The sequence below is a fragment of the Mercurialis annua genome, linkage group LG3, assembly GCF_937616625.2.
Source record: "Mercurialis annua linkage group LG3, ddMerAnnu1.2, whole genome shotgun sequence".
NCBI lineage: Eukaryota > Viridiplantae > Streptophyta > Magnoliopsida > Malpighiales > Euphorbiaceae > Mercurialis > Mercurialis annua.
The window spans coordinates 64,447,144-64,461,846 of record NC_065572.1 but is presented as its reverse complement, the minus strand read 5'-3'; the positions used below and the strand labels follow the sequence as shown (position 1 = coordinate 64,461,846).

Sequence of the window (14,703 nt, the reverse complement as noted above, 5' to 3'; positions counted from 1 at the left end):
AAACTTTTATGGGCGGAGAGGAGGCGATTTCCGATTGAGATCGGAAAATCACCTCCTCCCACCCTTTAAGAGATGAAGTAGAGAGGAAGTTGTTTAGAGAGAAGGGAGAGAAATTTTTTTTTAGAGAGAGAGTGAAAAGCACTTTTTTATTATCTCATATTCTTAATCGATCAATGTTGTGATGCACGTGTTCCTAATATTTATTGTCTTATTTCATATTTTTATTTACTTACTATTAAGCATCTTTAAAATGTACTAAATCAAAATAAAACTTTTTCGAGACTAATCAGTACTGCTGATGGAAAATGTTAAGGGTTAATTTCACAAAATATTACGACCTTTAAATGAAATTTTATTTTAATCGCAACCTTTAAAAGTTAACATATAAAACCATGATTTTTTTTCCTTTCAAATCTATCATTTCAGTGTATTTGTGTTTTATTAGATTCTTCACTAAACCATTAATGAAAGATCCAAATTATAAATCAACACCAAATATTATTATCTTTTAATTAAAGTATGTAGAATTGGTAATTTTTATTCAGAAATAATATATCGAATTTTACTTAGGTGATAGATTTGAAACAAAATAAAAAATCGTGCCTTTAAATGTCAACTTTTAAATGTAGTGATTAAAATGAGATTTCATATAAAGTCCGCGATTTCATAGAATTAACCCAAATTTCAAAGACTAAATTTGTTTCTTTTAATATGAAGTTCGGGCATAATTATTTTTGGAGAAGATTCCATATTAAAATCCAATTAAGGGATAATACTGTTTAACCTGATCTAAAATAATAGTACTAGACAAAACTATAAACCAAACTGGGCTTATTGGCCAGTAGTCAAGTAGATTAAGATTTTTAATTATTTGTCTCTTATTTATAGAGTTTTATTTTCATTAGAATAATTTTTCTATTTGAAGGGTGCCTCTATAAAATACTGATTTTTTTATCAACAAAGGACACATCATTTATCAAATAAATAAAATTCAGGCTTTTTTATCTTAATTTTCGGATTAATATATGTTAATTATGCTTGGATATTTTAACCTCCGAATTAATACTTTTATCTTTGACATAAGTCCCGCTTGAACCTCTAGGTTTCCATATTAGTATCTACTTGCGAGTAAATCATGCCTGAACTTTAAGTTATCAGATTAACTTGTGCCTAGATGTGACTTCTAAATTACACCTCGTGACTTTTTTGAACTGAATTTAGGTGAACCGATTAAAGTATCAGACCTAAATGCAACCTACCTATAAATTAAAACATACGAGATTTGAAGTATTTTCCACGCAAATACTTTTTGGCGACTCCACTTAAGAATTAGTTCATGGTTAGCACAAAAATCGGTGACTTGAAAGACGATCAGAGGTACAGGAGATCAATTGAATAGGGCCTTAAAGATCTTAATAGACGAAGCAAAGACCATTTAAAGAGAAATTTAGTCGGACATTGAAAACATGATAAGTGCCATCGATAATTGTTTCAAGAGTCATGACTCGATAACACATGACTGAGATTACCAACAAGAACGTGGATCGACTCGTAGGGAGAGGTGGACGATTAAACGTAGCCAATCAATCGACTTGGTATGGAGTACGGTGCTGCAACTCACAACAATGCTTGGAGGCATATGGAGTATCGTGCTGCAACTTACAATTGTAACTCAAGGTATATGGAGTACGGTGCTGCAGATCAAAATAATAACTCAAGGCTTATAGAGTACCATGTTGCGGCTCACTATAATGCTTGGAGGCATATTGAATATGGTGTTACAACTCACAATAATAACTAGAGAATAATACCAAAAATTGTCCTCTTACAATACAGATTGGTTTAGATTTTGAATAAAATTAATAGTGAACTAACCTCAGGAGGATGAGAGGTGTTGCAAACATCTTTTGGTATGGAGGTATCGCCGAGCCAAGAGAATTATGGAAATGAGATCAACAAAGGGAGATCCGAGCTTTCACATTAAAAAGGGACAAGTTGTTATTCAAGAAAAAAAGAATGTCGAAGTTAAGGCCGAAGACAAGTTATTATGGGGTTAGTTATATATAATTAACTTTTTTAAGACGTTGATATTTAAATGGTCCGTTCGTGACCCTTTAATTTTTTCTGTAAATTTTATAGTGTAATAATATTTGGCATAATATATGATTATATGATTGTTTGCATTATTTAACAATGTAAGTTTAAAAGGAAAATTGATTCCAAAATTTTAATGTTTTGATGTGCTTATGAAGAATATTAATTGAATATTTGTATATTAGGTTAGTACTAACAAAAAGATTATATTATAGTATCCCCCTCTGAGTTGGTAACCACCAATATTATCCATCATAATATTCTTTCTTAAACAAGAATTCCAAAGAGACATTTAGTGTTATTTTATTTTTAGAGAAGAATAAGAATATATATTATCACCAATTTTATTTTTGATTTAATTATTAAAAAATATTTTTTCACATGCATTTTTTTATTTATATCCAGATTTTTTGTCAATTTTAATTCATTTTTTATTTTGTGATTCAATCGTGGCCATTTATTTATATTTGAGTTAAAAAAAAAATCAAATATATCCTTCATGTTTGGAATTTTTGATGGTAGAAATATATATTGGAACGACATGAAATAAAAAGAAGAGTATATTTAAACATTTTTTTTAAATAAATGGATACAATTGAAAAATGAGATAAAATTAACAATTTTATAAATTTGGGACATAAAAGAAAATAAAAAAAACAGGACAATTTTAAATGATTAAGCCTATATTTTTTATATGTGATTTTACCATTAAGAAATGCAAGGAGTGAAAAGGCAAAAAGGTTATTGAAGTAATGGACAGTTTTAATTGGGTAGAAGAAGATTGAATATGTTTCAATGAATTGTTGATTAAATATAAAATCCATTGATATACAGATAAGCTAAAAACTGTTTTTGACAAAATAATTGGATGTCCCTAATCCTATAATGGTTGGCCCCTATAATACACTTTGACATTTTCAATTTTTTTTTTTTTTTAATTCTTGATTTTATTGTTTTTACAGCTAATTCTTATATAGATATACCATTCTTTTATCATTTTCCTGTCATACTAATTTTGCCGCAATTTCCTTTTTTATTCCATCTTCTCATTAATTTTCTTTTCATTTTTTAATGTTTTTATAAAGTTCATGGTAATTATTTTTAAATTATTGCTTCATCTTTTGATTATATATTTTATGATTATATAGATTAAGCCCTTCTACTAACATCTGCTGTTGCTTTCATTGCAAGGTTTTTGTTATCTGCAGTTTGCTGGTCGGTGCCAAAGTAAAGAACAAATAGACATGGAACTTCCGAAGCTCGGGTGCGTTTTCTGATTTCTCGACTCATTTTCTTAATTTTGTTAAGCATTTCCATATTACAATACCAGGCTGCAATTTTTTAAAAAATTGGCCGTATGTTTGCTATTTTTGTTTTTTTTAATCTTAAACTATTAATTTGATGATAATTCATTAAATATTCCTGCATTTGTAATTCTACCAAAATGTAATTTATTTATTTAATTTTTGGGTTCAGGACCATGTCTTCGAATTAATTAATGTTAGATGCCAGAAGGATGAAATACAGCAAATTGACTTATGATAATCAAGCAAATTTTGAAACACCAAAAATGTTCCGGTTCATTAGAGAATTGAATATGATTTATGCTGATGAAAAAGATGATGAATTTAAAGGTAAGATCTTTTCATATCCACTCTTTTAATTTATCATGTTTAAGCATTTGACTGATTTTTATTTGTAATTAGACAATTAAATTATGAACTATAACATATTTTGCAATTTCACCATAAATTTTAAATTTTGCAATTTGAATCGTCCATTGGAAATCCGATCAATCACCGCTAATGTTTGTGTAAGATGGATTTTGAATCCACTTTAGAGGATTCTAATCTTCTGATTCGAATTGTAAAAAAAATAAAAACAGAAAATTCATAATTTCGAACAATTGTAAAGAATTATGATTAGCGCTTATACTATTTGAACTATTTGTTATCTTTTGGTTTCTAACGAGAATGAAAAACCAATGATCACAGACTCAGATTCCTTGTACGAACATTTAAACCTACACGATATGCCTGTTTACAAGTCGTTCGAGTTCATTGACAACGCCCACGAGTCGAAAGGATTCCGAGAGAAAGAAAGAACTAGTTTTAAACTCAACAGAAACAAAAACCAGGATCGAATCGTCAAGAACAAAACAGAATCTAATCTTTTTCCGAATCCTGACAATCCATTACAAGAATCAGAAGGAAGCAGAGCTAGAAGAAAAGTTTATCTGAAAAGAGACCTAGCAGAAGATTTTAACATGCCAGAAATGGTTGCATTTTTCCAAGACAGCAATTATAATCTATTCAAGGACATTTTCATGGAATCCGAGTCAACTTCTCATCAGGATTCCGAGTTAGACAGTACTAATATTTTATCATCAATGCTAGACAACGACAACGATGATTCCGAAAGCAGCGATTCGACTACGGAAACCCTAGCCAGACTATCCTGTATAGCAAACGAATTAGAATTAGAGGCTCAGAACAATGAACAACGGATTTCGAGAAGATTTTCGTCGATTGAAGACGAAGAAGATTTTGAAGACGCGGTTGAAGATCTTTTGATGATTGATCATGATGATACAGTTCATTTGATTAAATACGAATATAAAGATCAGTCTGAAATGTTGATAAATGGAAATGATGGAGATTTTGATGGAAGTGATTCTGATAATTCTGAAGATGAGCTTTTACAGAATGGTTACAAGAGGTTAACAATGGATGATGAAGATGATTTTGATGGTGGAGATGACGATTGGATTGATAATCCTGCTGATAAGATTTTGAGGAGCTATCATCAAGCTTATAAAGAGGTAAGAGATCATTAATCCATCTATCATAATTAATTATTATTTCTCTTTAATTTTTAAAAGTAGCTGGTCCTCTTAAATTTTAGGTATTAAATAATTACGTATTTAAGTACAAAGAAACTATAATTTTTAAGAAAAGAAGTAGTTTAAGGCTTAAATATAAAATAAATCATCAATTTTAGCATATTTTAAAATTACATTACAAAATTTAAATCATGGCGATATTATACACAAACTATAAATTTTTTTTCAATAAAAAAAGACCGACCCAATTTTCTGATGAAAAATTTGTTGATGTAGACACTAAAATATACAATATTTTGACATATATACAATATCTTTTGTATCGAAATGCGGTGTTTCAAATTATTAAAAATCGTTAATATGTAAAATTTGTGTTTTAGTTACAAAACACGTAAAAGTTTATGATTTATTTTGCAATTAATCTTCTTGTAATCATATTAATTTTCCCTAGATATGAACAAAGAGTATTTGTAAATAAAAATCACCACATTTCTCTTGAATTAGCTATATGATTCTGATTTACTTTTACATTTAGCCAAAAATCAAAACGGCAGCGTTCTTAATGGCTACTTAGAACTAGCTCATAGCACTTAGCGGCCTGATTTCTAATTAGTTTAGAACTTACAGATTCCAAGCAAGGAACCAGCGGAAGACTCTGACCAGGTTCTTGAAACTGATAAACCTGAAAATTCCCGGTCACCGGAAAGGTCAAAAAGTAGGAGCCAAAGCTTAAACAGGCGGGATCACGACGGAGACTCCAGTTCAATCGAAGCTGATGATCCTCATTCTGGGCCGATTAGCCTCAAATCAAGTAGCAGCACAGCCAGCGCGTATTCTTTCGCTTTCCCAATGTAAAAATTATTCCATTTAATTATTAATCATTCTTGAAATCAAGTTTGAAAAGTTGACAGATAAGTCACCCTTACTGTCACTCTACAAACCGTACATGAGATTTTCACCTCATACGGCTCCTCGTTCAATTCTTTTGAAGTTTTTTTTGGACTCGATCACTTATTTTGGTTGGTTGAACATGTGCAGAATGGTTGCAGAATGGACTGGAAGCCCTGCAGCAATGGTGAATGCTGATCGGAAACAATGGCAGCCGACGCCAATTGTTAACAAGAAACGAGTGCGAAGGCAATCGCGGTGGCGAGTTCTGGCTTGCTGTAAAACCGTCAAAGAGGAGTGAAAATTTAAATAATTTTTCATTTTTCTAATGCCTTTTAATTAATTAATTAATTATTGTTCTTCCCCTCATTTGGAGCGTGGAGTTTGTAGATATAGTGCAGAGAACTGGAGATATATATAATTTTGCACTAATGAGCCTTTTTTTAATAATATTTTTGCATTAAAAGGCTTTTATAGCTTCTTCAGCCTGATTGCTTTGTGTTGATCATGTGTAAACGTTTAATTGTTTGTTAGATGACCAAAAAAACACCATTTTAAAATAACCTTTTTCTGGTCTTAAATACAGTACAAATACTACTCTAATTTATTTTTTTTATAAAAAAATTGATCTCAGTCCGAGCTAGAGCCTATCCTAGTCTAAGGGCAGTTCCGCCGCTGATCATGGGTTCCCCACATCGAGAAATACATTGAACCTGTATGACTCAAAACCGTAGCGTTATCTCATCTAAGGACTATAATTATCAGACAGAGCAATGATGAAAGGTTACATTTCTAAGCACTAAACTTTAAGCATACATTATTCACTTATTTCAGTTTTAGAAAACCCATGGGACTTTAGTATCATAGTGGTTTCCAAAGAATATATGTTTGGATCCTTCTGACCGTTCCACTGTGCGGGAGATTGCCAATTGGAGTCAGAATTAACAGAAAGATAACTCAAATCTGTTGAAGAACAACCTGCAAAACAAGTAACATCATAAGGATTCAAAATACAGAGTCTGAAAATCATTTTATTGTCTAAATCAGTATATGAGGTAAGGTGTATAAATTGTGTATATAAAATAAGATGAACATTAAACTGATTAATGTAAGACGAACCGATTAGATTATTTAGTTAATTCGATTAAACCTATAAAAATATGCATAATACTACTAATTTTTATTAATTCACCTAATAATCTGTTAAATTAGTTAATTCGGTTTAAGCTAACGTAGACAAAAAAGACCAAGTTGAGGAAATGCAACATCAAAATCAGTTGCCCAAAAAATTAAGGGCTAATATATAACTAGGACCATGAATCTAATAAAGGACCAGCATATCTTATGGCAAAATAATACAAGTATTGTTCTAGTGACGGTCCATGACCCATCGTCACTTGGAGTTGCCAAGGCAAAGCAGAACACAAGCCCGTGGTGTGGTCACACAACAGTTTGAGTTGGGTGGGTCATTTGAGGCAATTGGAATGTGATAGGGCACTATCCTCCTCAGCAGGTCACATCCTGGCCATCTCCATGGCTACATGGCTACCCTATTCTTTGGACCATCTAATAATGCCTCTCTTATTTTAGCCTATGACTGTTACTAGTCGTTGTATCATCAAATTTGTAGGAGAATGGAAATTTATAAAAGAGAAATTAGCTATACTTATCCAAAACAAATTGAATTTTGCTGATTTTTATCAATTTCAAGTTCAAAATTGAAATATATATACAATTTGATGTTAATCACATCAACCTAAACATTTAGGATCATCAAATGATCTAGTATTAATAATAAGCATCTGAGAATCGAAAAAGGATACATTTGCTGATTCTTCATAGGTTTTTGTAGTTTTGAAGTATAACTTTCTCAAATTCGTTGACACGAGCTTCCGATTGAATTCCGGCTTCGAAGTGATCCGCTCAAGTTCCTCCTGTCAAGATACCTAAAATGATATGTAAATTTATGCTACATCATACTACACTAGTCATTAAGGGTTTTTCTTATTCAGATTGGGTGTCATGCTTAGATATTAGGTGTTTAGTCACAGGATATTGTATTTTTGTTGGTTCATCTATGGATTTTTTAGAAGTATAAGAAACAAGTTGTTGTTTTTAGGAGCTCCTATGAGACTAAGTACTATCATTACATTGAGATATTATGTTTACTCTCTTGAAGTGGGACTGAGTACTATCATTACATTGAGATACTATGTTTACTCTCTTGAAATGGGATTGAGTACTATCATTACATTTGAGATACTATGTTTACTCTCTTGAAATGGGAGTATTTCATATTGATTGTATGTGTGAATGAAAAAGTATTTAAATATTGGTTGAGCATTTTCACTTAATACCAATTGCTTTTAAGATGGAATCTAACATGATATTAAAGTCTTGTTCATTCACACAATTTGAATTTGACCCGGCCCACATATAATGCGTGAGGAATGATTGGTTACTCTGCCCGGAAACACTACAAGTGAGGGCGAAGTGTTGAAGTGAGAGTATTCCACATTGTTTGTGTTTGTAAATAGACAAGTATTTAAATATTGGTTGAACATCTTCACTTAACAATAATTGGTTTTAAGATTGAATCTAACATACACTAATTTGTTTCATGATCTTGGTATCACTTATCCTTAGCCTACCCCGTTGTTGTGTGATAATCAGTATGCCCTGTATATAGCTCAAAACCTAGTGTGATATGAACGGACAAAGCACATCAAGATCGATGGTCATTTGGTTTCTAAAAAAAACTAGGGTTAATTTCTACAAAAATCACGAACTTTACACGAAGTTTCATTTTAATCATGATCTTTAAAAGTTGTCATTTAAAGACACGAACTTTCATATTGTTTCAAATTTATCATTTCAGTGTATTTTTATTAACTAAATTCTTCACTAAACAATTAATTAAAGACCCATGTTATTAAATAACATCAAATCTTATTATATTTCAGTTAGAGTATTTAGGATTAGGAATTTTTAGTCAAATAAAATACACAGAATTTTACTTTTATGATAGATTTGAAATAAAATGAAAGTTTGTGCCTTTAAATGACAATTTTTAAAAGTCATGATTAAAATGAAACTCCACATAAAGTTCGTGATTTTTTTATGAATTAACCTAAAAAATTATTCTAAGCTTCTTCATCTCCTCCGAGTTTCATCAGATAACCAGCTTGTAAAACAAAGACTTGTATGCTCCTACTTGAAGGTGGTTAACATCATAATTGTTTTTGTTTTACGATCTTTTGCATACTAGTTAATTAGTTATTTATATTCCAATAACACATTGTCATTTATAATAATCGGTTAGGCATTGTTTTGTATGTGTATTGAGTGATTATGAAAGTGGCTCATATTTAAGCCACAATCAGATCCCCCCCCCCCCCCCCAAAATTCGGGCCAAAAAATAACTCGATCAACAGCTTTATTTATCTAAATGTTCGGTTGGTAGGTTTGGTCGCAAAACATAATTAACCCGATTTTTTAACGTTTAGTTTTCATTTGGGATTATTATCCAGATTCAATTTGGGTTGATATCTAATGTGTATTTTAAGAATTTTTGCTTAAATACTAGTGACAATTCTATTATAAACATATTACAAATTTATAAAATAAATTTTCATATAGAATGAACTGTTCAAACTTTATGAATTTGAAAAATCAAATTGCTTAAATTCAAGATCTATGGATGTAAAGTTTATGAATTTGAAAAATCTTCGTTAAACGGTAACGAGTTGACAAAGTTTGATAAAATTTAGTTTATTGAGTGATTAAATTTATCACAATGAAGTCAAGAAAATTTGACATTGACGTGTGAAATTGAGGAGAACACGTCCATTTTGGAGTAAGTTTAAACATTCTTGAAAGTTTTTCATATAGTTGAAAAATCAAATTGCTTCATTGATATGTAGTTACAAATTTTTTGAATGAGAATCAAGAACTAATCATTCAATTCAAAATAGAATGAACTGTTCCGCTCAGTGTATATGTACCACTTAAACATAATTTTTTTATTGAATATATTATAAATTTATAGTTTAAAAATTTAAAATTCCTAATTATATAAAAAAATTTACTTCCAAATAAAAATCAAGCAACATGCGCATAAATAAGGTGCACCACACAAAAAAAAACAGAAATCTAGCAAAATGGAAAATATTCAATTTGGCTCACTTGTTATACATTTTCAAAAATATATTTTAATTTGATTTTCAGTTTTGAAAAACCAAACTACGTATATATAATATAACTTTAAAGTGTATAGTAAAGTTTTATAAAAAAAATTATAATACATATATATAATTTCATTTAGACGATTTTTAAATTTTATATCTTCACATTTTTTGTTTTTGTTTTATATTTAACTTTTACAATTTTGAAACAGAAATTTCTGTTTGTATTTTGATTAAAACAGCAATCGAGCCGAATCAAACTAAATTTTATACGTCATTTCAATTTAACTTTTATTTTAAAATAAATAAATCAATTTTGATTTTTTTTATTATCAAACTGAACCAAACCAATCGGTCCGAATTAGATATCTTCATTGGCCGGATAAGGACATGCTTGGCTTTTTAAATACAAGTCTAAACTCGGGCCGAGTCTGGTTCAGGATTTAAAATTCACTATTAAAATTTGGCTCAAACATAAATTTTATACGGGTTCGGACCGAATTTAAGCAAGGCCAACAATATTAAAGTTTAACTCCGTCCATAAAAAAACGAGTTTTAGGGCCGGATTTGAAAAACATTGTTCAAGCTCGACATGAAGCGGACGAGTCTGGACAGACAACTCATGAACAGGTCCGGTCCGAATGTACACCCTACGTACAGATATATGCACATCGAGTTCTTAGTCAAGAAGATACGAGAGCTCAAAAATCTTGAATATCAAAGCAGGATAGACATAGTTCATAGTTCAAAAGGCCCACTTCAAAATTGAGTACCAAATTTTCAAAAACAATGGACCACTTCTATCCGAAAGTCATCCGAAACCCTACAACTACCGACTTCCACTTAACCTCCACAGAATGCTCATGAGAAAAACAACTATATTTGCATTCTAAACACCGTACCAATAATGACTTCCAAACTGGAACACCTATTAGTTTAGTCATGATGTACACACTGAACAACATACACAAAACCCATAAATTTTCATTCAATTATGGGCAACTACTTATTCTCATCTGCATTAAAACAAGGCAATAAACTTTGATCAACAAATTGCAAAAATAGATAAGTCAAAGATTCAATAATCACTGTAATTTTTTCGAAAGTTTAATAATCCAAAATATTTTACCTTTTTTATACTCTAAACTTTTAAAATCGTCAATTTTATAATTTTATCTTACTTTATAATTTTTACTTTTGATTGTACCCATCTTTTTAAATTATAGTCTTTCCACTTAAAAAAAGTTTAAATATATCTTACATATTGATACTTTTAAAATATCATGGGATTATTCAGACAACGTGTTATATATCAGGAGTATATTTGAAATTTTTTTAGAAGTAAAAAAAATCTAAATCTAAAAAACAAATAGAATAAAAACTGAAAATTTGAAATTACAGTAAAATTTACGATTTTGAAAGTTTGTGTTATAATGAAAATAATTGAAATGATGAAATATTTTTTAATGTTAAGCCTTCTTTAGTTATATTAAAATTTTGAATTTAAAAATGTCAAATTTAAACAATTTATTTATATCATTAAATTATAATTTTTCTATTTTTTTTGAATAAATATTCTATTTGTTCTAAGATTAGGCATCTTAAAACAATAACTTTCCGTCTCAAATTAATAAATTTTTCTATAACAAATAAAAGGATTAATTTTTTTTAATTTATCTTTTATTTATTTACTTAAATGATAATTGAATATTTATAATTTATTTTAAATTAAAAACAGAGAAGGATGTGTACAATTTATCTAAATAATTATTTTTATTTATTTCCACTTTTGAATAATTTCAATACTATAAAATGTAGGTGTGTAATAACTTTATATCAATAGAAAAAAAATTAAATACTCAATCTACCACATTATTTGTAAACTAGGCGAATAATATTATAATACGTCATTAAATAATAATAATAATATAATTTCATTTGTTATTCTTCTATATATTTTAATAGTAATATTTAAATGATATTCCCTCCGTCCCAATAGAATTGTCCACTTTAAAAAAAATTTAGTCCCAAAACTCTTGTTCGCTTTTAAAAAATCATTAATTTTTACACTCAATTTTCTTATATCATCCCTATTAAAAATACACTAATGAGTAAATTTAAAGTAAATTGTAAGTAGATTCCATATTAAATAGGAACAAGAAAAATAAGATAAATTTTATAAAATTCATTAATAATAATTTTTTTTTTTAAACTGTGTGATAAAAGTAAAATTAATAACTTTATTAAGACAGAGAAAGTATTTTATAATGTCTTTAGTTCAGTCTACAGATGACATGTCAGACTAAGTCTACTCTAGAGTATCAAACTTTTCTTTTAAATATCCACCAAATGCGTGACTCGTACGGCAGACCCACTTCTGCACATGCTCACTCGGTCCCCTACGCACTCAGTTACCACCTAATCCTGGTCCCACAAACAATTCTCACACACACGTCAGCATCATTTTTCGCATCAAACCACCCCTCAGGACAAACCGACTCTCACTGTCCCAATGAACGTAACTCTAGGTAATCCCACATTGACACTAAGGCCCCCACCACAACCGCCACGTGGATTCATAATCACGCATGGCCGCATGCCACTCTACAGAACACACGTAGGCCCCTACAGTACATGCATCATTATCTTCGTGATGTGGCACGCTCTTAAGCAAGTGTTCTAGGTTTTCGGTAGCTAAATAAAAAACTATAAACTTGGTTTAAATTAGTAAAATATTTAAAAATTTACGATTTTTTTTCAAAAAAAAATTAATCTATGTTAGTTGTTAGTATTAGAAATATATTACGTTAAATCAGTCTAAATTGACCGTAAAATTCGAAACCTAGAAATAGATAGAAATTAAGCAAACAAAAACTCTAATTTCTTCTCTATATATTTTGATTTAGTTCAAATTTCGGATAATAATACATCAGAAACTTCTCCTATTTTCCTCAAAAAAAAATTAGAAAATCAAAGAACTAACATGCAAGTTAGTTGCACATGATCAAACATGAAAATATCAAACTTCAAACCCAAACAAATTAAACCCCAAATATTAAGAATTAAAAATTTACATAAATGAGAAAACAAGTCGTTATACTATATATTTCTTTCATAATTTTTCTCTTAATTTTCTTTTTAAATCCATTTAGTTAATTAAGAGAGTTTTTTTCTTATTAAACTTCTAATTAATTCCTCTTTTAAAAAAGTTCAGGAATAAAAAAAAAAACAAAAGAAGATGAATATTACGGGAGATATAAACCAGGTTGATCCTGATCATGAACAGTACTCCACTGGCTCTGGCTCCAGTAATTATTCTGATCAACAACAGAACCACTCGTAAGATCAAACAAACTCTGATCTCCACCGTTACTCCCTTGCCAATCCAACGCTCCAAATCCATCTCCATTCCCTGATCTATTCTGCAAACCTGATAACTCAACATGCACCGTCTGATCATCATCCATCATCCTCATCTCCTGCATCTTCATATCCTCTCCACTACCTTGCTGCTGCATCAGATTCTGACTCTGATGGTGGCTCATCATGTTATTAAATCCGAACTGTAACTGATCATGATGATGATCAGATGTTGAAGTGATTAAATTAGTGAAATTTCCAATCTCTGAGAATATTCCACAGTCTGATGCTTGCTCTAATAAACCGCTCGAAAAACTCGTGTTCATGTTCGGATGGACGAACAGTTTTGACTCGTCAAGCCCGTTCATTACTGTATTGGAAGCCGAGCTTGATGAATGAGCTGATACTGCTTCTAAATTTGCAGCGGTTGTAATATTTGTCGCCGTTAAGCTCGAGCTTTCGCTACTCGAGTGCGAGTTCGACGATTTTCTCTCGTTCTCTTGCTGTTGAGCTTCAGATGGAGTAGTATTAGAAGTTGTGACGGCGGCGGAGGTGGTGTCTGTTGCGGTAGCGTTTTGTTGTTTTGGCTTGGAACGTTTTGTTTTACGGCAACCACCGCCGACTGGGACGTTACGGAGGACGCCGCCTTTAGTCCAGTAGCGACGGCAGCTCTTACAGAAGTGACGTGGCTGCGAGAGATTGTAATTGTTGTAGTAGCAGAATTTTGTGTTGAGTGAGTCGCACCTAGGACACTTCATTGCTTGGTGGTTTAGGTTATGGTGTGGCCTTAGTCTCCGGTCACCTCCTCCGCCGCCGAATAACCGACCACCGCCTCCAAGAGAGTGTATATCTTGCATTTCTGATATGAAATTCTGGTGTCGGCTATGTGTTTGTGAAAATGTCTGACAGAAGCGTGTTTAAGAAGATGATAAGAGTATGAAAGCAAGAGAGAAGAAGAGGATTCTGTACTCTGACAAATATCCCCTTCAAAATCTTCTAGTAGCCTAATTTTTTTAAGTGGCTAAAATGCCCAAACTACCCCTGGATAGTGGTTGAATTTACGAAGAATGTCCTTGGAGATGTAGAAACTCGAAATTAGACATGAGAAGATGGAGGGAAGGAGGCGTGATATGGGGGCGTGGATTGGGATTTAGAGAGCATGGGGATGTTGGACCGTACGAGTCGGGGGATAAGATCGAGCCGTTGAATGAGGAACACGTGGACGGGGAAGAAAGAGGGGGAGTTGCTGTCCACAAAAATCAGGTAGTCTGCTTGTCGGCCACCCCCGATTTATCTGCTCATTGCTTGAATCGGTGTCAGTACATTTGGTTGAGA

The 14,703-nt window shown here is 31.2% G+C and overlaps 2 protein-coding genes across 3 annotated transcripts; one reads left to right on the top strand and one right to left on the bottom strand.

Annotated features, from left to right (window-relative positions):
* Positions 1 to 2,906: 2,906 nt before the first annotated feature.
* LOC126671068 (uncharacterized) lies at positions 2,907 to 6,329 on the top strand. Of its 2 annotated transcripts, none has more exons than XM_056105266.1 (6): positions 2,907 to 2,982; positions 3,286 to 3,358; positions 3,571 to 3,728; positions 4,089 to 4,915; positions 5,564 to 5,787; positions 5,975 to 6,329. In XM_056105266.1, the coding sequence occupies exons 3-6, from the start codon at positions 3,593 to 3,595 to the stop codon at positions 6,123 to 6,125; spliced, it is 1,338 nt and encodes a 445-aa protein (XP_055961241.1). In that variant the 5' UTR covers positions 2,907 to 2,982; positions 3,286 to 3,358; positions 3,571 to 3,592; the 3' UTR covers positions 6,126 to 6,329. The 2 variants fall into 2 exon arrangements, with proteins under 2 accessions (XP_055961241.1, XP_050220725.1); XM_050364768.2 differs by lacking the exon at positions 2,907 to 2,982 and adding an exon at positions 3,081 to 3,185.
* Positions 6,330 to 12,867: 6,538 nt separating this feature from the next.
* Positions 12,868 to 14,497, bottom strand: LOC126674557 (dof zinc finger protein DOF5.4). Its single transcript, XM_050369026.2, has one exon. The coding sequence runs from the start codon at positions 14,223 to 14,225 to the stop codon at positions 13,254 to 13,256; it is 972 nt and encodes a 323-aa protein (XP_050224983.1). The 5' UTR covers positions 14,226 to 14,497; the 3' UTR covers positions 12,868 to 13,253.
* Between the last annotated feature and the right edge of the window lie 206 nt (positions 14,498 to 14,703).

What these genes read in the sequence shown, in the direction of transcription:
- LOC126671068 (XM_056105266.1), top strand. Translation starts at nt 3,593, where the DNA reads ATGTTAGATGCCAGAAGGATGAAATACAGCAAATTGACTTATGATAAT. An exon ending in AAAAGATGATGAATTTAAAG is followed by an intron (nt 3,729 to 4,088) that starts GTAAGATCTTTT and finishes CAATGATCACAG; the next exon opens with ACTCAGATTCCTTGTACGAA. An exon ending in TATTCTTTCGCTTTCCCAAT is followed by an intron (nt 5,788 to 5,974) that starts GTAAAAATTATT and finishes GAACATGTGCAG; the next exon opens with AATGGTTGCAGAATGGACTG.
- LOC126674557 (XM_050369026.2), bottom strand. Translation starts at nt 14,225, where the DNA reads ATGCAAGATATACACTCTCTTGGAGGCGGTGGTCGGTTATTCGGCGGC.